At 39.1% G+C, this 27,734-nt stretch overlaps 3 protein-coding genes across 16 annotated transcripts in view; 1 reads left to right on the forward strand and 2 right to left on the reverse strand.

Moving 5' to 3' along the window:
* LOC117323954 (protein stoned-B-like) overlaps positions 1-7,233 on the reverse strand; it is a 45,525-nt gene extending 38,292 nt beyond the window's left edge. For all 14 annotated transcript variants that reach the window (XM_033879514.1, XM_033879511.1, XM_033879510.1 and 11 more), the window contains exon 1: positions 7,150-7,233. The gene's annotated coding sequence lies outside the window, so the exon portion shown is untranslated. The remainder of the gene's footprint in view (positions 1-7,149) is intronic.
* Positions 7,234-9,311: 2,078 nt separating this feature from the next.
* On the forward strand, positions 9,312-22,897 carry LOC117323955. The gene is made up of 5 exons (XM_033879515.1): positions 9,312-9,738; positions 16,003-16,634; positions 18,058-18,221; positions 19,995-20,091; positions 20,578-22,897. Exons 2-5 carry the CDS (start codon positions 16,085-16,087, stop codon positions 20,796-20,798), a joined length of 1,032 nt encoding a protein of 343 aa, XP_033735406.1. The 5' UTR covers positions 9,312-9,738; positions 16,003-16,084; the 3' UTR covers positions 20,799-22,897.
* A 141-nt stretch (positions 22,898-23,038) lies between these two features.
* The window catches only part of LOC117323956, a 41,037-nt gene continuing 36,341 nt past the window's right edge, over positions 23,039-27,734 (reverse strand). Inside the window, exon 19 of the mRNA XM_033879516.1 lies at positions 23,039-27,588. Within this exon, the coding sequence (XP_033735407.1) occupies positions 27,457-27,588 (132 nt within the window). The 3' untranslated portion in view covers positions 23,039-27,456. The remainder of the gene's footprint in view (positions 27,589-27,734) is intronic.

A 27,734-nucleotide genomic window follows, 5' to 3' on the forward strand; every position in this document is an offset into this window, starting at 1 on the left:
CTCGATGCTTATTTCTACACTGAATGTTAAATTCAAACTGAGAGGGAAAATTCCAATAACCCATGACGCTTGGCAGGTAGCTATAAATATATATATAGCTAATGGACCACTAATAGATCTTTAGGAGAAACAAATTAAATCATTCTCAAAAGTTTCCAAAGTTAAATTACCCCTAAGAAATAATTCAGGAAAAAAAATCATAAGTTAACAGACCACTTGCAAATCATTATAAAGTGGCAGACATGTATATATGTTGTCAGTTTTATAAATCTTTTAAGGTAAAAGATGGCTACCAAAGCACTTGGACATATGCCCTGAAGTCAATGGATCACCATGGTTTATTTGAAGGTTCAAACAAGGACATAGTCATCAAGATCCCCTGCCCATGCAAATATTGTATTACATGAAATCACAGATAATGCCACTTTTTCATTTTGGCACCAAAACACAAAAAAACACAACTGTTTCTGTAGTGCCATTCTACACCTCTACAATATACAACAAATTTCATCAAAATTGGACAATTGCTTTAATTCTGATCATGACCAATCAGAGGACAGGAATTGACAGCCATTTTGTTGAAATGTGAAACCTAATTCATGGAAGTGATTGTTGTCCCATGATACACCTTCATACCAAGTTTGATTGAAATCGTACAATGTGTGTATTTAAACTTTGACCAACACAAAGTCAGGAAATCTTACATCCAATTCACTGTATATGCTCACTTGAAAGAATAGCAACTTTAAATCAAATTCATTTCTGTGATTCACAACCCATCTAACATGCAGTTCAGTAAAGATCAATTCAACATAGCACCAACAAAATGACGTCATGGTAATTGTTCTCAATCAGAATCCTTACTGCGTTTGATTCATCCTTTAATTAGCACATTATTATGATGATCAAAATGGTGTAACAATCACATCATGTGATATACTAGCTACATCCATTTGCTCACAGACACAGATGCAGCCAGATTACCATTCAGGTAATGGGAGACTGTGGACCTAAATGTAAATACATGTATATATACATAACACGCAGGTGATCCCCATTGACCACTGCAGGGGTTGGGATGATCAGCAACACCTGAATAGGGAATGACGTTGGATCAACCAGCTACCCACTCGGCATGAATGAAAAATAATCCTCCACATGTTACGTAGTTGAGGGACTCTCACAATAGAAACTCCCCACTATATGTCAAAACTGGAAATTTAGTCGCCTCTATCATTAATTTTGTTCAAATGATCGAATAAATATTTATTCCATATTATAGTTTGAAGTACTCGCCACACACAAATTAATATGTAATTTGCACAGGTTCATAGCATATAGGAGCACATGGGTTCTCATAGGACCTTACAGCGGACGGGGGGATCCCCCATCTGGGGAATTCCCGCCTTTTTCCACCTGTTGTCCTACGCCATCCTATTTTTAGTAGGGATGTATATGTTTGTTCTTCAAACCTTATAGCACTATTCTCTAGTCTTGCTTAGAAGAAGTACCCACTCCATATGTTTATTAATCAGACCAACCCCTACAGACCTCAGAAACACACTTTCCTTAGGGAACTTGGTTTGCATGAAACAGCAGCTGATTGGCTGAATAATTTGTGTGAGTACATGTTGTTGGTTTGTGACGAGTCGTCCTGATACAGCCATGACCCAGTTGTCGTTACCCAAATAGGATTTTTTCGACCACCATTCTGTTTGATTTTTAATGCTTAAATTATGCATTTCTACATAAATACATTTATATCATTTAGATATTTATTCAATTTCGTTAAAACAAACTAATTTTAGTCAGTAATATGGGATTTGCCATCCGAAATTGTCACTGCTACCTGCTGTTTGGGCGGAGATTTGCGGGACGAAATGAACCTACCGCGTAGAAAAACAAAAACAAAAACATTCACTACATAGCACGTGTTGCCATTACATCGATTCAACTTGCGTTATTTTGTTAAACCTTTTAGTTATAATTTATTTATTTATTTATTTTTACCATCTGTACACCACCTAAGATGTTTTCTGATTAATTATAATAGGCCCTCAGCGAATTAATTATCGACCGAGGGGATCGTTTTCACAACATAACGATATCTATTGTTGTTTATACCCATTATATTTGTGTCTCTGTTCTATGTCTATATATGATCATTTGTAATTTACTTATGTCTTGAATTGATAAAGGGGCAGATTGCCTCGAAAATTCGACAATTTACTTGTCTGTTCTGTCTGTATTACTACTTGACAAATAATCTATATATTATAACAGGTATCAACTTTTGTGCTGTGATGTTACAGATGGTGTGAATATAGACTAATTAAAATCTAACCAGGGGTTGGAAACCCAAACTATAATCACAGACAAATGGTCAGACACAAGCACACAGACAAAGTGATTATTTTACACTTTCCTGTTTCAGTAAAATTTCAATAAAATACTTTGTGCATTGGTTTGGTTTAGAAGGTAACATTATATCTACAGGCCTTACACAGAGTACTTAATATGATTGTCAAGTAAGCAGTTAAGTATGGTATCCATATGGACATTATAATCGACTGGTAAAGAACCAGGAGTAGTGAAGATTAGGAACGACTATCTAATAAACACATAAATCAGCTGAGAAGATTACCACTTGTCAAGTATTTAAATCCCATCAACATATATCTTTATGATCAGCACTTCCTTTTAAGGACAGAACTTTATGGTTGCCATAATTGTTTCTATCTTTTGGAATCAAGTTCTACTCTATCTAAATTAAGAATTCTACACAAAAATGAATTCCACTAAGTCTTTATTACACTTCATAAATGTCAGTTATTTATCTGTTTCACAGTTTTATAGATTCAGATTTCTGATAATAAACAGACCACAGACTTTGTCAGTAAAGCATTTATAAATGATATTAATATCCAGATCTTGACAACATAGACAGGAAATCCACAAATCAGATAACTCTCTGTTTCCTGTAACAGGGCAAATCGCTTTATCACATCCTCCAATTTCTTTCCTTATAACAAACCTTAACACTTGGAACGTGACATATTCATACATCATAGATCAATAACAAATGGTTTCTTGAATGTCAATTTTTTTTTTTTTTAATGAGTCTTGACAAAAATAAACAGATCTAGACATACAACCTCATTATAGTGATGGTATATAATTTTTATCATATGGATGTTCACTCAAATAGGATAGTGCTTCCTTTAAAAGTTTTCATGACCTTAATATAATTAGACACAGTGGTCTCTATTAATTGCCTGTTCTACAATGTAACTTGACATTGGTTTTATAACCTGGTCTAATTAGGGGGCATTAATTCCTGGACTGGTAAGTTCAGGTAACTGAACATGTAGAGTGGTCCATGTAATGTATTTACCTGAACTTACCCGGCAATCATCCCTTTACCTGGCAATACTTGGCATTGATCCCTTTACCTGGCCTTATAAGGACATGGTGTTCCCTTAATCTGACCTTATAAGGACATTGGTCCCTTACCAAGGCAAGGTCTCTTTACCTGGTCTAATAAGTACAGACATTGATATATCTTTACCAAGCCTTACAAGGACATGGCACTCCTTTTACCTGCCTTACAAGGATGTGATGATCCCTTTACCTGCCTTACAAGGACAGTGGTCCCTTTACCTGACTTACAAGGATGCGGCGATCCCTTTACCTGGCCTTACAAGGATGTGATGATCCCTTTACCTGCTTACAAGGACAGTGGTCCCTTTACCTGCCTTACAGGCCTAGGCAGAGGTCCCTTTTCCTTGCCTCACAGGGCAGAAGAAGTCCCTTTATTACCTGGCCTTATAGAGTATCAATCCCTTTACCTGCTTACAAGGACAGTGGTCCCTTTACCTGCCTTACAAGGACAGTGGTCCCTTTACCTGACTTACAAGGATGCGGCGATCCCTTTACCTGGCCTTACAAGGACATGGTGATCCCTTTACCTGCCTTACAGGCCTAGGCAGAGGTCCCTTTTCCTTGCCTCACAGGGCAGAAGTCCTTTTATTTATCTGGCCTTACTTGATAATGATCCCTTTATTACCTGGCCTTATAGAGTATCAATCCCTTTACCTGGCCTTACATGGACATGGTACCGGTGGTCCCTTTACCTGGCCTCACAAGGACATGGACTTACTGCTCATAATTTAGCTATCATGACAGGTAGATATGTTCACTTACCAGGAGAACAAAGACTTTGTACTAAATGTCAACTAGATATAGAAGACGAGTATCATTTTAATCTAGTATGCAAAAGCTTTCATGATTTAAGAAAAAAATACATAAAACCATTTTACTAACGCAAACCATCAATGTATAAACTTATCCAATTACATGTGTGTCAATAATATTGGCGCAATTCGCAAGTTAGCAAGATATGACTTGTATATGATGCCAACAAAGTCAGAGTGTAATTAGCATACTATAGACATGTCACCTGTATTTTATAATTTTTGTGTGGTTCAGTATTAGTCAGAATTAATTCGTCTGTGTTCTCCGCTATTTTGTATGCATCATTTGTTATATTAATATGATATATATGTATCTTGGAATCCTATATGCTATGTAGTATTTGGAAATGAATTGAATTGAATTGACAAGGAGTATCAATCCCTTTACATGAACTTACAGGGGAGAGGTCCCTTTACCTGGCCTTCCATGGCAGATGTCCCTTTTCTTGACCTTACCGGGGTAGATGTCCCTTTTCTTGACCTTACAGGGCAGAGCTTGAGGTCCCTTTACCTGGTCTTACAGGGCAGAGGTCCCTTTAATTACCTGGCTTTACAGGGTAGAGGTCCCTTTACCTGGCCTTACAGGGCATATGTCCCTTTAATTACCTGGCCTTACAGGGTAGAGGTCCCTTTATACCTGGATTTACAGGGTAGAGGTCCCTTTACCTGGCCTTACATGGCATATGTCCCTTTAATTACCTGGCCTTACAGGGTAGAGGTCCCTTTATACCTGGATTTACAGGGTAGAGGTCCCTTTACCTGGCCTTACAGGGCATATGTCCCTTTAATTACCTGGCCTTACAGGGTAGAGGTCCCTTTATACCTGGCTTTACAGGGTAGAGGTCCCTTTAATTACCTGGCTTTACAGGGCAGAGGTCCCTTTACCTGGCCTTACAGGGTAGAGGTCCCTTTAATTACCTGGCCTTACCGTGTCCCTTTAATAACCTGGCCTTACAGCGTAGATATCCCTTCCCAGGCCTTACAGGGCAGAGGTCCCTTTACCTGGCCTTACAGGGCAGAGGTTCATTTAATTACCTGGCCCTACAGGGTAGATGTCCCTTAAATTACCTGGCCTTACAGGGTAGATGCCCTTAAATTACATGGCCTTACAGGGTAGATGTCCCTTTAATTACCTGGCCCTACAGGGCAGAGGTCCCTTTAATTACCTGGCCTTACAGGGTAGATGTCCCTTTAATTACCTGGCCTTACAGGGTAGATGTCCCTTTAATTACCTGGCCTTACAGGGCAGAGGTCCCTTTAATTACCTGGCCCTACAGGGTAGATGTCCCTTTAATTACCTGGCCTTACAGGGTAGATGCCCTTTACCTGGCCTTACAGGGCAGAGGTCCCTTTAATTACCTGGCCTTACAGGGTAGATGTCCCTTTAATTACCTGGCCCTACAGGGTAGATGTCCCTTTAATTACCTGGCCTTACAGGGTAGATGTCCCTTTACCTGGCCTTACAGGGCAGAGGTCCCTTTACCTGGCCTTACAGGGTAGATGTCCCTTTAATTACCTGGCCTTACAGGGTAGATGTCCCTTTAATTACCTGGCCTTACAGGGTAGATGTCCCTTTACCTGGCCTTACAGAGCAGAGGTCCCTTTTCCTGGCCTTACAGGGCAGAGGTCCCTTTTCCTGGCCTTACAGGGTAGATGTCCCTTTACCTGGCCTTACAGGGCAGAGGTCCCTTTTCCTGGCCTTACAGGGCAGAGGTCCCTTTAATTACCTGGCTTCACAGGGCAGAGGTCCCTTTACCTGGCCTTACAGGGCAGAGGTCCCTTTTCCTAGCCTTACAGGGTAGATGTCCCTTTAATTACCTGGCTTTACAGGATAGACGTTCCTTTATTTTATATATTAATTTCCTGGCCTCACAGGGTAGATGTCCCTTTAATTACCTGGCCTTACAGGGAAAAGGTCCCTTTACCTGGTCTTACAGAGCAGCAGTCCCTTAAAGTGTCAAGGGTTGCTTTATCTGGCCTTGTAGGGTATTTGATATTTATCTGGCCATATACAGACAATGGTCCCTCTATTAGACCATACTAGTGGGTATTTTCTTGTACATGTTTACATGAGTCACACAACAACACAAATCTCCTCCCCTGGTAATACAGCAGTACTATGTGTTCACACCTTGTGTCCAATAACCTGACAAGACTAACAACTTCCATCCTAAATGTATTGACCAGTCTATATCCCCAACATGCATTAATTTCTCCTGTACAACATTTTTCACATGTATCCCAAATACAGAAATCTTCTGATGTTACTGCTAGATATCTGATATAGCAACCTTTATAGCCAACCAGAAATGATAAAATACTTTAAATATGAATCAGGCCACCGACAGAAGGCTGGCATATCTGTACAAAATCTAATTGTTGTCCCATGTAAGGTTCCATCAATGATTCATACAAAATTCAATTTAATATGCCAAGCAGTAGATTAAATGTGCAGTTGCAGAGATATTGTCACCAGGTAACAGCAGATGGTTATAGATGGAGGAGTCCCAAAAAACTGATATAATCTAAAGACTGAAACAACAGTCAGGTTAAACTAAATTATAACAGAACGTGAGATATATGACCCTTTTTTTCTATGTTTCCAAATCTGTTTGTTGGAGAAATATGACAGAGCCTGAAACTGAAGCTGTATAGAACCAGAAGCCCTGTGAGACAATGTCCTCATCATCATCCCCAGCCAGCTCTCCAGACAGTCCACCCACTTGGATTCTGTACAGGTCAGCAGTCATCCCACTAATCTGTCATCACCAGAAACCATATAATGCCAGGACCCTATCACGCCGTTAGCGCTGGCAATCTCTTGAGACAAAATACATATCTCTACCTATAATAAACAAGAAATTCTCAAAGCAGCGTTGATATTAAAAAGTCTTACCTGCTAACAAGGAATAATGCTGTTCTTATTTAATGTTGTCAACAACCTGGCTGTCCCCAGGTTCGGGCCGAGAGGTTGAATCAGCAGCAGGGTCAAAGGTCATATCAGTTAAGGTTTTACAGATTGTATCAGCACCAGAAGAAATCAGCTGGCCAGGTAAGCCTGCTTCCTGGGTACCATTCCTGTCTGTCTGACTAACCAAATCTGGGGATTGATTTTCTGGGAGAAAATTTGAACACTGTGTTTCTGTGCTGGTGTGTAATAAAATATTAGTTTTGCCCACTGTATCCTCGTTATAGTTGTGTGTGGGCTCTAAGCAGCCTCCTTGGGTACAGAGTTTCACTCCTTCATGCTGGCTCTGGACCACTCCCTGGTCCACACCACAAATATCTACATCTCCAGCCACAGTCTCCTTGGTTGGAATTTCTACTACAGACACATTCTCACTTGATTCGTTGCCAATATCTTTGCTAGAGGACTCTGATACATTTATATTACAGACTTTTTCTCCATTTTTGAATTCTTCTATATTGATTGTTAAGATTTCTTCTTGTTCACTTTCACACACTGCATGTTCAATGATATCTGGGATGTTCAATTTCACATCTGAATTCTCAGTAACAGTTTTGTTTAATTTCCCTGATTCAGAATCTGAGTAACTATTCCCTTGAACACATGACTGTTTATCAATTGAGTCTTTGGCACTTTCTGTTATGGACTGGATTTTGGCAGGAGTATTGTTCTGTGATCCCCAGTTGTCGTCAAAAGCAATCCAGTTGTCTCGACAACTGGACACAGCTGGGGTGGTTTGTTGACTTGGTGTCCCTGATTGGGATTTTAGCCCAGGACTGTAATAGAATTTTGGAGAAGCAGTTTGGGGTGGGATATTGGCGTGCACTACAGACTTGACTGGAGAGGCAGCAGGTGACAGTGCAGGTGAAAGACTAGGAGGAATGAGGATCCGCTTCGGGGACTGACCTACCGACCCATCATTCTGAAGCAGGAATGCTGACTTTGTGTGGGTAAATAAATGTTCCTCATTGAAATTAAATACATTTGAAGCTTCACTGATACTTCCTCTAGCCTTCCAGGGACTTTTCTGCCTTCCACAGCCAAAGTCTTCTGCGGGAAGCTTGATCTTCAGCTTCTCTAAATGTTCAGGTGTCTGATGTTTCTCTGGAGAGCTAATTTCTCTGTATTCATCTAGCGTGACCACGTTGATGGGTGTCGTACTTCGTGGGCGTTCCACAGGTCGTGTAGTCACCTGTAGCCTCTGGATACGTTTCTCCAATGCTTTTCGCTTGGACTCTAACTTGACATGTTCCAATTCTTGCAGAAGCACAGGCAGAGGACTGCGCTGTAAACTAGGGGAGGAGGTGGGAGTGTTGTCCTGAGAAGCATCATGGTCAACCACACGTGAGTATCGACTAGGGAATGGTGAAGTGGGGATTTTAGCTTGGAAGTCGTTCTTGGTTATTCGTCCATCTGTCATAGACAGGTATCCACCCTGTATATAACCACTGTCAGAATCTGAACTGTCAGAGAAGGAATCATCTGGACTTGGTCGTTGATTCATAAACTCGCTGTTTTCTGGCCTTGATTCTTTTACATTATTTGTTGTACTCTGTCCCTCACTTAATTTCTCATACACATGTCTGTCAGTTGGTTCATATTTAGAACTGTCATGCTTTCCAAAAAACTGTCGCTTTCTAATGACATCTAATTTGTTGGCCTCATCACTTGATTCACTGACACTTTCATTATTTCTGTTGGACTGAATGAATGCAATATCCTCCCCAAGATCAATGGTATCAAACGTAGCGAGAGGTGCCCTCACATCAAAACGACCTTCAGACTTGGAAACTAAAGACTTATGCATTTTGTGCAGAAGACCAACATGATCCTGCCCAACATAATGAAGAACATCCTTCACACATTACTTACTGTCAAGTTATACAATCGTAAAATCCCACCTACACAATGCTGTATCTCAGTCGCTTTTACTCTGTCCTCCACAAATGAATTGCGTGTTTTTACTTAAGATCCTGATGGCTTTAGATGTATATGGATCAATCATTGATTGGTTCTCTGGCTGGTATGTATCCCTGGGTCGTCACAATTCTATTAATATTCACTTTAATCACGTGTCAGAGTAATGTTAGTGGTTTACATGTGGCCGAGGTACGGAGCACCGGTGACAGCCCACGCCTCTTTAAGTCCGCTGAATCTCGATACGTTCATAACTATACGCATGCCAGCATCTTCCAAGCTCGGCTGAAAGCAACAGAGCCGAGGCTACCTTGGAGTCTGACGAACAAAAACCAATATCATCGATGTAAAATACATGAAGGGCATAACTTGGTAGCTTTACTTTCTGTGTATACTAGCGGGGAACACCAACACTGGCATCAGACTGCATTATCGATTAGTCTCGTTTGACAGTTCATCTTGGGCAGCCATATGCAATGTTTACGGAAGTGACGTACGAGTACCTGTTAAATTGGAATGCGCATGTCAAGCTTCCTTACCAACGTCTTGTGGCATGTGGATAAGCCAGATGATAACTATTGACCACTTAACCGAGGAAAGGTAGGATTATTTACATCATCGTTTTAGCTTAGTTCCACGACTGGTATACATGTTATTGTTCTCTTTCAAGCGAACCATCAGTACACTAAATCCCACCCACCATCTGTCGCATACATGTAAACTGTGCATATGTATGTGTACTATATACCTATTTAGTCATCTATCATTAATCACCGACTTGTGTCACATACAGGTCACTGTGTACACATCATGTAGCAGTGTTTTACTACTGAGTGAACTCAGCGTAGATTCACGGTTAGAACATATTTGGAAGTTACATTCTCTGATAAAAATCAAATAAAAAATATAATATGATAGGCCTACATGTACGTGTATTTACAAAAAAAAAAAGACAATCAATTTGGCAGGTTGAAACAACACATACATGTATATGAGAGAATCCACTGAAACTCCAGTCAGAAGATAAATATGTGTACAACTGAGAAATATTTGTATGCAGTGATAGATATGTATACATACATTGTGCATTGTACATAAAATGGCCTTTAAGTCATAAAAGTCCAGTTACAATAATAACAGTATAGAGACTTAACATTAAAACTTAATTGGTGATTGAGATTGAGTGTGTATACATCTAATTTATTTACTAAACAAATGGTATGCCATACAATGTAATCTGATGTCTGGACATGTACACTGTATAAAGTCATTATCAAGAGATTTAATCTGTTTGTAGTATGTACTGTTAACACTTGTATTTTTTCTCACCGAGTGACAATAATGTATTTAATGGCCAGATGAACTTAAACAACAAGGCCATTACCAGTGCATTGATTATGATAGATTTCATGAAGTCAGACAGGTTTCATTGATTTTATACAGGTTTAAAATAATGGTATGTGTTCCATTTTATAAAGGTTTAAATTATGTGTTGTATTTAGACAGATTACACTTATGTTTTTATTTAGATATTTATGTAGATGTCACTGTTGTGTTCAGTTTACACAGGTGTCACTGTAGTGTTCACTTTAGACAGGTATCACTGTTGTGTTCAGTTTACACAGGTGTCACTGTAGTGTTCAGTTTAGACAGGTGTCATTGTAGTGTCCAGTTTAGACAGGTGTCATTGTAGTGTTCAGTTTAGACAGGTGTCATTGTAGTGTCCAGTTTATACAGGTGTCAATGTAGTGTTCAGTTTAGACAGGTGTCATTGTAGTGTTCAGTTTAGACAGGTGTCATTGTAGTGTTCAGTTTAGACAGGTGTCATTGTAGTGTTCAGTTTAGACAGGTGTCATTGTAGTGTTCAGTTTAGACAGGTGTCATTGTAGTGTTCAGTTTAGACAGGTGTCATTGTAGTGTTCAGTTTAGACAGGTGTCATTGTAGTGTTCAGTTTAGACAGGTGTCATTGTAGTGTTCAGTTTAGACAGGTGTCATTGTAGTGTTCAGTTTAGACAGGTGTCATTGTAGTGTCCAGTTTATACAGGTGTCAATGTAGTGTTCAGTTTAGACAGGTGTCACTGTAGTTTCCAGTTTATACAGGTGTCATTGTTGTGTTCAGTTTACAAAGGTGTCACTGTTCTGTTCAGTTTACACAGGTGTCACTGTAGTGTTCAGTTTACACAGATATCACTGTAGTGTTCAGTTTACACAGGTGTCACTGTAGTGTTCAGTTTACACAGGTGTCACTGTAGTGTTCAGTTTACACAGATATCACTGTAGTGTTCAGTTTACACAGGTGTCACTGTAGTGTTCAGTTTACACAGATATCACTGTAGTGTTCAGTTTACACAGGTGTCACTGTAGTGTTCAGTTTACACAGATATCACTGTAGTGTTCAGTTTACACAGGTGTCACTGTAGTGTTCAGTTTACACAGGTGTCACTGTAGTGTTCAGTTTACACAGATATCACTGTTGTGTCCAGTTTACACAGGTGTCACTGTAGTGTCCAGTTTATACAGGTGCCACTGTAGTGTTCAGTTTGCACAGGTGTCACTGTTGTGTTCACTTTAGACAGGTGTCACTGTAGTGTTCAGTTTACACACGTGTCACTGTAGTGTTCAGTTTACACACGTGTCACTGTAGTGTTCAGTTAAGACAGGTGTCACTGTTGTGTTCAGTTTACACACGTGTCACTGTAGTGTTCAGTTTACACAGGTGTCACTGTAGTGTTCAGTTTAGACAGGTGTCACTGTAGTGTTCAGTTTACACACGTGTCACTGTAGTGTTCAGTTTACACAGGTGTCACTGTTGTGTTCAGTTAAGACAGGTGTCACTGTAGTGTCCAGTTTACACAGGTGTCACTGTAGTGTTCAGTTAAGACAGGTGTCACTGTAGTGTCCAGTTTACACACGTGTCACTGTTGTGTTCAGTTTACACAGGTGTCACTGTAGTGTTCAGTTTACACAGGTATCACTGTAGTGTTCAGTTTACACAGGTATCACTGTAGTGTTCAGTTTACACACGTGTCACTGTTGTGTTCACTTTAGACAGGTGTCACTGTAGTGTTCAGTTTACACGTGTCACTGTTGTGTCCAGTTTACACACATGTCACTGTAGTGTTCAGTTTACACAGGTTTTACTGTTGTGAGATACAATAGATATTGTGTAATATAAGATAGTCAATACCCTGGTAAATTGTCTTAAAATTTAAAAAAAAGAAAAGAAAGTAAGAATTATTGAGGATTATTGATATGCTTTAAAATAATTATATTTTAAAAGCATAAATTCATATGAAGTTGATAAGGCTTTGACAAGCTGGAGGCCTTTATCACCAAACTTAATTAAGATTAATCTGTTAATTGGATTTCTGTACAGTACGTTGCATGTCTGTGCCTGTTCTTGGGCGGCAGTCAGTTTTTAATTCATCTGAGCAGTTTAGTTTTGACAATAGAGAACTGTATTTATTATTCATGGGTAAATGTTGACTTTTATTATAGAGATGCCATGATCAGAGAGTAATTGTAAATAAATTATTTTGTTTTGGTTACAGTTGTAGCAAAGTTTACTGTGTAGAATAGTGTAATTCAATACCACCCAGTGGACCATAACTGGTGCATAGGCTCAGTTGATAACAATGTATGGTTCAGTTTTAATGTATCTGCTTTATGGTTTCAATTACCATGAAATGAATAATTGGTAAAACTTTTAATCCTTCAACTTATTCCAGTCTGTGTCCATTTACATAACAACACACAATGTATTTGTCTATATACCAACTTTGATACTAAGTGATCTTGATCGATTATAACTTTAACTATCTTGAAGGTTTGCTATTTTTTTATCAATTGGAAATGAATCAGGTTACTAAATTTGATATTTAGCTATAATGTGTATATAAATGTGTGTATAAAATACAGTTGAAATATAACAGCCACTATCATGGACAATTGTAGCTGTTACAAAGTTGTGTTTTTAAAGCCTAGGGAAAGGCCAGCGGGTGATTGCACACTGAATACTCTCTCATTATTGCTCCACAAGTCATCAACAGAACACTTAAACTCTCCTCCATATTGATCTGAGTGTTAAAGCTAGTTACCTCACACAGGTTCTGTACAGTATCAGTATTTATCTGAGTGTTATAACATGTCAAATTCTGGCTTTGAAATATGGATTAAAGTACAGTTATGCTATGTATAATGTGTTACTGTTTAGTACATGCTCTATACAACATATGTTATATAGGTCAGTATAGAATCTCAATACACTTTGATTCAGTATTGGTTTGGTAATACAACATGTTATATAGGTCAGTATAGAATCTCCATACACTATTAGTATTAGTTTGGTAATACAACATGTTATATATGTCAGTATAGAATCTTCATACACTATTAGTATTAGTCTGGTAATACAACATGTTATATAGGTCAGTATAGAATCTCAATACACTATTAGTATTAGTTTGGTAATACAACATGTTATATAGGTCAGTATAGAATCTCCATACACTATTCATTATTAGTTTGGTAATACAACATGTTATATAGGTCAGTATAGAATCTCAATACACTATCATAATCAATGAAGTTGACTGAGGAGGATTATAATTTCATACTTGTATAACCATCATTCTGTATAAAAGACCATGTAATGATTAAGTTCATTTTTGTAAACATTATTCTAAGTTTATTGACTGCCACATAAAATTCCTACAAACTTGCCTCATAATGAAATGAAGGAAGGTTAAATTGATTTTCTCTGCTGAATTATTGATTACAGCAACTCACCTAGGTTGTATTAAGGGTAAGACTGATAAAAAATATTGATGTAAAGTAAAACACTTCTGACATTACTGTACACGTTAATCTCTTGAACAGGACACAAGGATACAACGTAAACTACCTCCATCACCCTCCATCTTACCCTACACCTCCAATCTCCCCTCCAATGTAACCACCCCCCCCCCCCCCCTCCATCATCTCTCCTCTAATGTACCCCCACCATCATCTCTCCTCCAATGTAACAACCCCCCCCCCCCCCATCTCCCCTCCAATATACCCCACCACCACCACCACCATCATCTCTCCTCTAATGTACCCCCACCATCATCTCTCCTCCAATGTAACAACCCCCCCCCCCCCCCATCTCCCCTCCAATATACCCCCCACACACACCACCACCATCATCTCTCCTCTAATGTACCCCCACCATCATCTCTCCTCCAATGTAACAACCCCTCCCCCCATCTCCCCTCCAATATACCCCCCCCCCCCCCACCACCACCATCATCTCTCCTCTAATGTACCCCCACCATCATCTCTCCTCCAATGTAACAACCCCCTCCCCCCCCCATCTACCCTCCAATATACCCCCCACACACACCACCACCATCATCTCTCCTCTAATGTACCCCCACCATCATCTCCCCTCCAATGTAACAACCCCCTCCCCCATCTACCCTCCAATGTACCAACCCCCTCCCTCCATCTACCCTCCAATGTAACAACCCCCCCCCCCATCTACCCTCCAATGTACCCCCATCTACCCTCCAATGTAACCCCCCATCTACCCTCCAATGTACCCCACATCCCCCCTCCAATGTAACAACCCCCCCCCTCCATCTACCCTCCAATGTACCCCCCATCTACCCTCCGATGTAACCCCCCATCTACCCTCCAATGTACCCCCCATCTACCCTCCGATGTAACCCCCCATCTACCCTCCAATGTAACAACCCCCCCCATCTACCCTCCAATGTACCCCCCATCTACCCTCCAATGTAACAACAACCCCCCCCCCCCCATCTAACCGCCAATGTAAACAACCCATCTACCCTCCAATGTAACCCCCCATCTACCCTCCAATGTAAACAACCCATCTCCCCTCCAATGTAACAACCCCCCCCCATCTACCCTCCAATGTACCCCCCATCTACCCTCGGATGTAACCCCCCATCTACCCTCCAATGTATCCCCCATCTCCCCTCCAATGTAACAACCCCCCCCCCAATCTACCCTCAAATGTAACCCCCCTATCTACCCTCCGATGTACCCCCCATCTCCCCTCCAATGTAACAACCCCCCCCCCATCTACCCTCCAATGTACCTCCCCATCTCCCCTCCAATGTACCCCCTCTCCCCCACCACCACCATCATCTCTCCTTTAATGTACCCCACCATCATCTCCCCTCCAATATAACAACCCTCCCCCCCCCATCTCCCCTCCAATGTACCCCCTCCCCCCCCACCACCACCATCATCTCTCCTCTAATGTACCCCACCATCATCTCCCCTCCAATATAACAACCCCCTCCCCCGATCTCCCCTCCAATGTACCCCCTCCCCCCCCCCCCCCCCCCCCCACCACCATCATCTCTCCTCTAATGTACCCCCACCATCATTTCCCCTCCAATATAACAACCCCCTCCCCCATCTACCCTCCAATGTACCCCCCCCCCATCTCCCCTCCAATGCACCCCCCTAGACACTCCATCTCCCCTCCATTGTAACCACCCCCCATCTCCCCTATTATGTACCCCCCTCCCCCATCATCTCCCCCCCCCCCCCCCCCCCCCCCCCCTAATGTACCCCTCTGTTTTATTTCAATATGGTTGCTTCTATAATATCATTCATAAGACAATATTAGCTTTGGATGCAGAAAGTGTGGTATATCTTGTTCTTTGAGAGCGAATGGAATGTTGGAAAAGATTAATCTTCCTTACATTCATACAAATATAAGAGAATTTGTCATCATCATAGGTATCAATCAATGCAATAATGTTTCTACTGCTCACAGACGACAATTTATCTGTAATGCATTTTACTGAACTTAGTTATACTGTACAAGTCTCATATGGTTTCAGGTTTGACAGATGAAGATGTGATGCCATGAATTTGTCCTGAAGTGTGATATATAGACCTTTTCAATGAGGGTACATCCATCACATGGCAAGTAAACCAAAGAAACCAGGCATGAAGAAGGATGGAGGAGAAAAACGTCCTAACTCATCCCGAGGCCAGTCCTTCCCCCGATCTGGCAGCATTTCCGTTTCTAAGTCTAAACAGGCAGTGGAAATCCTGACCAGGGAGAATGAGGACCTACAGGAACAGGTGACACAGCTAACTGCCAAGAACACAAAACTACAGGATAGCTGGCTTTTACTCACCACAAAACTAGTGGAGGATGCCAAATCCAAGGGTTTCGCACTGGGAGAGGAGGATCAGAAGAAAGAGCTGGGTGAGGTGTCTGTGGAGGCGCTATTGGACCTCCTCAACAGTCTGGCTCACAAACAGGATGTAAAGAAACAGAAACCTGCCAAGGGAAGTGTGGAGGCTAGGGTAGAGGAACTGGAAACCAGGACAACTCAGATGAACATGAACCTTGTTAAGTTATTACAGGCTAAAATGAACTTAGAATCTGGTTTAGAGGAAATACAACAGTGTGGTTCTTTGGAGGACGCTAAACACAAAGCCAGGTTTCTTCTGTTTGAAACAAGTAAGTGCAGAAGAGAATGATACCTGTATGTTGTTATATCTGTTATCGGTATGTACGGCTGGTTTACCTGTATGTTGTTATATCTGTTATCGGTATGTACGGCTGGTTTACCTGTATGTTGTTATATCTGTTATCGGTATGTACGGCTGGTTTACCTGTAAGTTGTTATATCTGTTATCGGTATGTACGGCTGGTTTACCTGTATGTTGTTATATCTGTTATCGGTATGTACGGCTGGTTTACCTGTATGTTGTTATATCTGTTATCGGTATGTACGGCTGGTTTACCTGTATGTTGTTATATCTGTTATCGGTATGTACGGCTGGTTTACCTGTATGGTGTTATATCTGTTATCGGTATGTACGGCTGGTTTACCTGTATGTTGTTATATCTGTTATCGGTATGTACGGCTGGTTTACCTGTATGTTGTTATATCTGTTATCGGTATGTACGGCTGGTTTACCTGTATGTTGTTATATCTGTTATCGGTATGTACGGCTGGTTTACCTGTATGTTGTTATATCTGTTATCGGTATGTACGGCTGGTTTACCTGTATGTTGTTATATCTGTTATCGGTATGTACGGCTGGTTTACCTGTATGTTGTTATATCTGTTATCGGTATGTACGGCTGGTTTACCTGTAAGTTGTTATATCTGTTATCGGTATGTACGGCTGGTTTACCTGTATGTTGTTATATCTGTTATCGGTATGTACGGCTGGTTTACCTGTAAGTTGTTATATTTGTTATCAGTATGTACATGTACGGCTGGTTTACCTGTATGTTGTTATATTTGTTCTCGGTATGTACGGCTGGTTTACCTGTATGTTGTTATATTTGTTATCGGTATGTACGGCTGGTTTATCTTTTTACTTTAGTCATCTATTGGTGAAACATGAAGAATTCAGAAATTCACTTTGTATATCTGTCCATTTTCAGATCTCGATTCTAAAACTTCATTTAGAGTAGGGGCCTTAGGTACTCCTTCTGTACAAAATACCTTGTATCTTTCCGTCCAGAATGTTACTTCTGAAAGATTGTAGAGGGAAGTGAAGTATTCACATTTAATTGATAATCTTTGTATTGTAGAGGGAAGTGAAGTATTCACATTTAATTATAAGATACTTTTTGTATTGTAGAGGGAAGTGAAGTATTCACATTTAATTATAAGATACTTTTTGTATTGTAGAGGGAAGTAAAGTATTCACATTTAATAGATACTCTTTGTATTGTAGAAGGAAGTGAAGTATTCACATTTAATTATAAGATACTTTTTGTATTGTAGAGGGAAGTAAAGTATTCACATTCAATTGATAATCTTTGTATTGTAGAAGGAAGTGAAGTATTCACATTTAATTGATAATCTTTGTATTGTAGAGGGAAGTGAAGTATTCACATTTAATTGATAATCTTTGTATTGTAGAAGGAAGTGAAGTATTCACATTCAATGGCTCAGATAATGATGAGACAGATGAAGAGAATGAGAAAGAGAAAATAATCATTAAAGAGAGCAAAGCAACCACACATCCTGGAAAATACCAGGTGTCTTCCATTGTCAAGAATCTCCAAACCTTCCAACTCAGTCCAGTAAGTATCGGAACTCCTTAACTGTCCATATTGACTCACTTTACAAACTATCAGAGGAACACACTTACAAACATCTGCGACTTATTGCTGTATTAGAGTGGAAGTTTCTGTTCTCATTTCTGTGTATACAAGAGTGTCAAATAGGTCATCGCAATGGAGAAAAAATATCATTTCTTGTCCTCATAAAAAACACAATTTTCAAGATATTTGGACATGTGATTGATGACATTATCACAAAGGCAAGGTGTTCAGTATACAAATTTGTATTTAATTTTGTATGTATGTGTAGGGAATTGGAATATGTTGTATAGAGAAAATGGGTGCTAACTTTTACATAACAAACACTCAGGTCAGGTATCACATATTGTTACACTATTCATCAAGGAACAACAATATATAGAATAGGCAGGGTACCCCTATGTAGAGATGCCTTTCTAAGCTCAGGTGTATCTAGAGAGGCCTGTTATTGATCACCTGTTTTCACCTGTAAGTTGGCCAAGTTTACACACCTGTACAGGTCAAGAAACCCAATAACTTACCTTTTCTGACCACAAGCTCTTTCTTTCTCACAGGAACATAAACTTTGTAAACAAACATTGTGATTCTATAAAACGGTATGATCAATCTGACAGAATTGGATAGTTTGTTTGATTAGGCCACTGTCTGATGTAGTCCACTGTCTGTATGTCCATTAGTGGTACATAATGCCATTAGTAGAGCAGTGTTCATTGTTAGCCTACAATAACATTAATTTATATACAATCAATTCATATTGATATAATATTGATATCTGACCTCAGAACACAGATATAAACCAGGGGGCATTGGTAACCATGGACACACTGGTACCTAGGTATAAACCAGGGGACACTGGTAACCATGGACACGCTGGTACCTAGGTATAAACCTGTGGACACTGGTAACCATGGACACACCTGTACCTAGGTATAAACTAGGGAACACCGGTAACCATGGACACACTAGTACCTGGTATAAACCAGGGAACACTGGTAACCATAGACACACTTGTACCTGGTATAAACTAGGGGACACCGGTAACCATGGACACACTAGTACCTAGGTATAAACTAGGGGACACCGGTAACCATTGACACACTAGTATCTAGGTATAAACCAGGGGACACTGGTAACCATGGACACACTAGTACCTAGGTATAAACCAGGGGACACTGGTAACCATAGACACACTAGTACCTAGGTATAAACCAGGGACATTGGTAACCATTGACACACTAGTACCTAGATATAAACCAGGGAACACTGGTAACCATAGACACACCTGTACCTAGGTATAGATCTGGGGACATTGGTAACTATGGACACACTTGTACCTAGGTATAAACCAGGGGAAACTGGAAACCATGGACAAACTAGTACCTGGTATAAACCAGGGAACACTGGTAACCATAGACACACCTGTACCTAGGTATACACCAGGGAACACTGGAAACCATGGACACTCTTGTACCTAGATATAAACCTGGGGACAACGGTAACCATGTACACACTGGTACTTGTACCTTGGTATAAACCAGGGGACACTGGTAACCATGGACACACTAGTATCTGGGTATACACCAGGGGACACTGGTAACCATGGACACACTGGTATCTAGGTCTACACCAGGGGACACTGGTAGCCATGGACACATTTTTACCCAAGCATAACCAGGACAAGTTCTATTTAGTACTTCCTTCTATAGATGTACATTTTGTAACTTTATCATAAAATTGATTTATTTGTTGTTTCAGCCAGTGAAGAAGCTCCCTGGGGACACCTCAGTGAGTAAGATGGACCCCGGCCTCCAGCACTACCTGGTCAGCGAGCTCAGCCTCTACAAGGCCAATGGTTTGTACTCCACAAGGTTTTGCTGTTACTTCATAAACTGTTACTTCACCTATTGTTTTAGAGATCATACATCAAGGTAACAGCTCTCACATTGCCTATTGTTTTACAGGTCATTGATAACACATTAAAGTTGTCACATAACCTAATATTTTTTAAGTCATTAATAACACATTAAAGTCTGGCTCACATTGTCTATTGTTTTAATGGTCATTAATCCCACATCAAAGCTGTCATGTTGCCTATTGTTTTAAAAGTCATTAATCAATATGAACATTGTCATATTGACTACAATTACTTTACAGGTCATAAACACATTAAAGTTGTCACATTACTTGTAGGTCTGAAGGTCATTAATCAACATAAACATTGTCACTTCCCCACATTGCCTATTGTTTGAAAGGTCATTAATAACCAATTAAAGTTATCACATTACCTATTGTTTAAAACATCATTTGTCACACATTAAAATTGTCATATTACATACAGGTGCTGACTGGAGAATGATGGCTGAGAGAGTAGGAATATCTGTAGAGACAGTTGCAGACTGGCAGCGTTTCCGACTGGAGTACCCTATGAAACATGTGTTTGAGACATGGGCAAGGAGTCCAGCCGCCACCATGAGAATGCTGCACCGCCACCTGGTGTCACCACAAATGAGAGCCGTAATGCTTGCCCGACGAATCTCCGATTTTTATCAAGTGGACTGAGTGTTGATTATATAGGATACCAAGTGTTGTTCAGCAGGTAGTTATTGACAATGATTCCGATGTAATCAAGGCACTTGCATGATATTTCATTGGTAACTATGCATATTCCTTTTAATGAGGTCAACAACCACTGCGTTGAGTTGAATGGTGCATTTCATAAACAGTTACTATGCTGACACCTGATGTAGTATCATATTCTTTAGAATATGGTACTGGGTTACCTCCCCTTGTGAAGGACGGTCAAAAATATGCATTAAAATCAGTCATCTCCCTTCTCCACTGGAGGTTGGCTCTCCATAGACCTGGGCTAATTGTCTCTATATTTTCCAGTGCCTTTTCTTTAATGATAATGAGATACACTGTACATTGTTATCCAGATCAAATAAAGATAATTATGTTTGTTGTAAAAGTCATACATGTGCTGAAATCTTATATTTTGTAGAAGAAAACAAATGTGAAAAAGGTGGCATATCATTGATGGTGACATATTGGTCACATTATTTCTGTAGAACATACATCCAGGTTTAAGTTGGACAGGTGTGACTCTTTAGACTGTATGAGGTTTGTTGTGTACACCCAATCATTTAGTTTAAACCAGTAGAACTTTGTTGTAGGATACTGTTTGGAGTGAAACATATATTTTACCAGAAAAAAAAACTCTCAGAATTACATGATTAGACATTACAGAAATTTGTGCAATATTACAAGAAGTTCAGCAGTATTACATGACTGTATGCCGATTTGTGGATGCAATATTTGACTGCCTCAATGATATTATTCTTTCCCAAGTTCTTTTCTTGTAATCAAAATTGTTTCAAATCAGTGCCATGTATTTGTTATATCCGAGTCAATCTATGCTTCATCAACTTCCCCACAGGTGGATTGTCATGAATTACTGGATTGGTTTTCACTGATTTGTAGCTAGAGGAAATGATAGTGACATTTTTATCTTTTAATGTTACCTAACTGTAGACTAGCATTAGTGGATTTTATGCTATTAACTCTTCATGGTTTAATTCTCTGTATTCTGAGATCATTCCGCCAGCCTATACTTTTAACAGCCTATACATATATAATAAACAGCTACTCCACAGCAGTGTTGACTAGCCAAGTTGGTATACTATACAGACTCTCTGGGTGGCAAGCTATTTTTGTCCGATCAAAAATATCCTCAAAGAAAGATGATCAATAAAATAAAATGGTTTAATACAGACTTTCCGGATATATATCGTAATTAAAATCAATGTGTTAATTGTAATAATAGGCCCACAATCAGTATAAAGTTGGGCCTCATAACCCAAGAAAATCAAACATATCTGTTGCCATTTCAAGAAATTTGATTTTTTTGTAAATGTAGTTTTGTGAAAACATTTTATTTGTGTTAACCGAGATACATTGTACTGTGATAGATAAAAGTTTATTTATTTATGGGAATATTTGTTCACTTAACATGAAGCTGCCTGAATAATGTTCATCATAAATGTTCAGTGAATCCTGTACTTCCATATGAATATCTATGTTTCCCAGACATATATAATATCATGTGAATGGAGGACACCTCAATACTTATAACTTGATCAGAACAGAGAAATATATAGAGGATATCTAACAATGTCTTCAGTAATATCGAATATATTTCACATGTCGGGCTAATATTTTGATATTTTTCACGAGTGACTGAGGAAACTGTAAGTTATTCTGTTAATAACATTTTATAGCAAAATATACCAAGGCAGCTCAATCTCCTCAGAATTCATTGAAGTCCCTTGTCAACGGCTCACAAATGTACGCCAAACAGTGACGTTATGTATTCCATCTTGCATTTTGACATCATATAACATGACAGATAACTATAATGCAAATCTTAATTTTCCCCATTGTCGTTAGTAGGCAGTGTTCTGATTGGTCAAATCAGAAAGTGATATTTTTCACCTGTGAAAATAACACTTTGAAAGAATGAGTATTTTTTTTATATTTCACTGGTGAAAATGTTTAAACACTATACTACACAAATTGCAAACTCTGTATTTTCCTAGGATAATTTTTAAGGATCTGACTGTATTATATGACAAAATCAATAATAAAAATGTATCACACTTCTCCGAGCTTTGTTTTTAGATAGACAGAACTGATGTAAAATAGAATTCAGTTCCTCTTCATTGTTTACATCAATGCATTGTCATTAAATTACACTATGTACATCAATGCATTGTCATTAAATTACACTATGTACAAAAATGTATTATTATAATATACTGTTTTATTTAAATAATGATCTATACATTCTTGGTGTGTGGTGCGGTGAAATTTCCGACTATTTGACATAAAAAACGCTATTCTGTGAAATGTTCACTCCAGATGCTTTTTGAATGAATAATCATAAAAAAAATGCAACAGAATCACTGAAATAAGCTGGGGCTGAGGAAGAAAATGATAAACTTAAAAAAAACTGTTTACATATAATTTTATTTTTGTTTCACACATTTTATTGTTCCGTGTGTAACAAACATCTGGAGATCTATTTAACACACATACACAAATTGCTACATTCACACAAGTTTTTTTTTTATTTCTGTATCCAGCCAACATCTGGAGATACACACATATGTCCACAAATATCTGGAGACACACACATATGTCCACAATATCTGGAGACACACACATATGTCCACAATATCTGGAGACACACACACATATGTTCACAACATTCACACACATTATATTACTGTATGTATGAGCCAGAGACTCACACAGCACATACAATGTACTCAAAACATTCACACACATTATATTACTGTATGTATGAGCCAGAGACTCACACAGCACGTACAATGTACTCAAAACATTCACACACATTATATTACTGTATGTATGAGCCAGAGACTCACACAGCACGTACAATGTACTCAAAACATTCACACTAGAACTGATGTGGAGACATTAATCATGGATTTAAGCATGCTAATAAGATCAAATATTCTATATACTAACATATAGGAATGTTAACATCATGTATCCAAAATATATTATTATAGTTGGGAGTAAGATTGCACTGTGACTGATCATACATTACTGATCATTTTCAGATTCTAGTTAACATTTACTAGCTGTAAAGGAAGCTAATCAGCATGATCATGGTAAAATTATTTAATATTTCAATATCAAATTTCACGTTCTTAGCTTTGTCATGTAAGCCGATTCTCACAACACTGATAGAACATGCATCATTTGCAGGATTGAAATCGTGTATATTTCATGGTCACGAAAAATAAGAGAAGAAAAACCCTGAAATATCAACACTCTAAACACAGTGAAATGAACATCTACCGTGTTATATCTGTCTAATGATTAGCTTCATATAATCTTTTGTCTTCTACTTCACAAATACATTAAAACAGTCGAGTCTGGCTTGAAGGCCACCTCTTTTACAACACCTGTCTATAAAGACCATCTGTTTTGGTTCTCAATGTAACTTCTATATAACCTCTATATAAAGGCCATCTGCTAATAAAAGTGCTCTGCTCTGATCAGTGGCCTTTAAAGACAGCTTTGATTGTTAATGTTGACTTGACACACATTGTGGACTAATGAGATGGCACATACTGGTAACATTAGACCATATGTGATGGAATACCGGATACCCTTTCAAGATACACCACATCTTTTTTTATAATGGCATCCTTTCAGGGGATGCCATAAGGCAGCATGATTATTGAATAACAACTGATTCAGAACAATATATACATGTATATAGTAAGTAATTTGGTATACAATGTACAGTGAAGCTTTACTGACACACAGCAATGTATCCTGTGTTAACATGTACCAGGGTAGGTCCCTGTGTTAACAAGTACCAGGGTAGGTCCCTGTGTTAACACGTACCAGGGTAGGTCCCTGTGTTAACACATACCAGGGTAGGTCCCTAAGTTAACATGTACCAGGGTAGGTCCCTGTGTTAACACATACCAGGGTAGGTCCCTGTGTAACCATGTACCAGGGTAGGTCCCTGTGTTAACACGTACCAGGGTAGGTCCCTGTGTTAACACGTACCAGGGTAGGTCCCTGTGTTAACAAGTACCAGGGTAGGTCCCTGTGTTAACACATACCAGGGTAGGTCCCTGTGTTAACAAGTACCAGGGTAGGTCCCTGTGTTAACAAGTACCAGGGCAGGTCACCATGGTAACATGTACCAGGGTAGGTCCCTGTGTTAACAAGTACCAGGGTAGGTCCCTGTGTTAACATGTACCAGGGTAGGTCCCTGTGTTAACACGTACCAGGGCAGGTCCCTGTGTTAACATGTACCAGGGCAGGTCACCATGGTAACATGTAATGGTGTAAGTCAATTGGTTAGACATCTTAGATAACTTCTACCCTCAATTTGATTAAATAAAGATTTACTTATACACTCCAACATGACATACCGGGTACCTTTATCTATCATTCCTCAGTCAATAACATCATGTCAACCATTCAATCCACAAAGATCTCACACATGCCATTCACTAAATTATCATACTACCACACACATGTACTTTTTAATCAAACCATTATTCCCCACTTTCTCTCTCTCTATGCCTTCTCCATCAAACACAGCATACCACTGCATGAATGTACATCCATTTACACAATAAATAGCATCATATCTTCATAAAGATTTGCATATATACATCATAGATTTTCTATAAATGATATCAAAACATTCTTCTGTACAAAAACTCTTTTTAACTCATTACAATCTTTTTTTCTTCTTTTAAAATCCCATAATATAATTATCCATAAGAAAACCAGACTACACAGATAAACAATTAGGTACTGTAATTTCCTGTGCACATCCGTTGGGCTGCACAACTTTAACTTCTAAAGGTACCTTGCGTAGGCTATTGAGTGAAGTCATCCTTTCACATGTGCAAAAATGCCTGGTACATGTATGTGCTGTTGCATTTCCTATTGCTTACTAAAGCACTAACACAGGCAAATAAGGCCATATTATAAATTGCTTCACACCCTTTATCAGGAATTTGGAGTTTTTTAAAGGTATGGCAGACTTAACATATTACCTGCAGGTAATCTGATGTTACAACTATCTGGTTTTATTTTAACTAATTACTGAAAACTACTTCAATTTAGTTCTGGATATATAGCGATCCCTAAATGTGGGTAACACAGGAAATTATAATAAAAGAAAGAATGAAAGAAAGACAATTACAACTAAAACGAGTACAGGTAAACACACACAGGTAAACACACACAGCTAAAACCAATACAGATAAAACCAATAAACACATACAAGTGAAATGAAAAGAAATCAAAACAAGTATGAATAAACAAATTAAAATAAAACAAGGAAATGGATAAGTAAAAAAAGCACATGTACAAGAAAAAGACAAAACAAAATTTGACAGAGCCACATGAGGTATTGGCAGGCACAACCAATCTGACAGCCTCATGAGGCATTGTTGAGCAGGAACTAACATATCACCCATTCCCTGTGTTGTATCAATACTAGTAATTACAATATTGCTAAGTCCCTGTGCTTTAATAATGGCAGTGAAAAAATTGCCAAATCCCTGTGATGTAATAACAGAATCAAAAACAGTGCTAATTCTGTGTTGCAATAAGGGAGTGACTACAATATTAATTACCCTGTCCCTGTGTCTATGTAATGGTGACTACAATATTAATTACCCTGTCCCTGTGTAATGGTGACTACAATATTACCTAGTCCATGTGTAATGGTGACTACGATATTACCTCGTCCCTGTGTATGTGTAATGGGGACGACAATATTACCTAGCTCCTGTGTCTGTAATGGTGACCTGCATTGCAATATTACCCAGTTCCTATGTCTGTGTAATAGTGACCATAATATTACCCAGTCCCTGTGTCTGTGTAATAGTGACTACAATATTACCCAGTCTCTGTGTCTATGTAATAGTGACTACAATATTACCAAGTCCCTGTGTCTATGTAATAGTGACTACAATATTACCCAGTCCCTGTGTCTATGTAATAGTGACTACAATATTACCCAGTCCCTGTGTGTGTGTAATGATGACTATAAAATCACCCAGTCCCTGTGTTAGGCAGTAGGATCTAGTTTTGACTAGGGTATACAGGGCTTCATTCTTCAAAATGCCCAGTGTCATAGCAGCTGAGAGATTACAGGCAGTCCTATAAAAATCCTAAAAATTCACTAGAACAACGATATCTTTTCCATTCATGAACATCTAAAACAGACTTCTTCAAAGTTCAGAAGAAATATCTTAAGGCAATGATCATTTTCATAAAAAATATGTTTTCCCTCCGAGACTAACACCATCTCTCCTTCTTGTATCCAGACCAGCTGTTAACCTGTACATTGAACACAAGAGATTGGGTTTCCACACAAGGCAGTGTTGTCATGATCTTCAGGTATTACTGACATGTTCTAATCAAGTCTTGCTTTTACCTCAAAATCTGGAATGGTGTAGAACCACAATTCGGACCTGAATCTCTGAATGAAATATAAACATATATCTCTCTCACTTATGTTGATATTCATATCAGTAATGTTACTGAACATATCTCCTGATCGGATACAATGGGCCCTGATGATAAGCCAGGTATATGTAGTAGCACCACTAACTGCCCTGTACCCTGAACATGGGTGTATTCAGGACTATCGGATCCTTCGGAGAAGTACGATGAATCCAAGAAGAAGTGCAAGGAATGTCATCACAAAAATATCCCAGTCAGGTCCGAGGTAGGACCGGGGGTCCAGCTTCAGAAACAACTGATGATAGTCTTCAATCTGCAGGTAAAGAAAAGTGATGATCAATTAATACCAGGTAGACGATGTCATGTGATTATCAAATAACTGGTAGACAATGTCATGTGATTATCAAATAACTGGTAGAAAATGTCATGTGATTATCAAATAACAGGTAGGAAATGTCA

The sequence above is a fragment of the Pecten maximus genome, chromosome 3 (genome assembly GCF_902652985.1).
Source record: "Pecten maximus chromosome 3, xPecMax1.1, whole genome shotgun sequence".
Taxonomy (NCBI): Eukaryota; Metazoa; Mollusca; class Bivalvia; order Pectinida; family Pectinidae; genus Pecten; species Pecten maximus.

Coding starts and splice junctions, on each gene's coding strand:
- LOC117323955 (XM_033879515.1), top strand. CDS start 16,085: ATGGCAAGTAAACCAAAGAAACCAGGCATGAAGAAGGATGGAGGAGAA. Junction 16,635..18,057: donor GTTTCTTCTGTTTGAAACAA/GTAAGTGCAGAA, acceptor TTTGTATTGTAG/AAGGAAGTGAAGTATTCACA. Junction 20,092..20,577: donor CAGCCTCTACAAGGCCAATG/GTTTGTACTCCA, acceptor TATTACATACAG/GTGCTGACTGGAGAATGATG.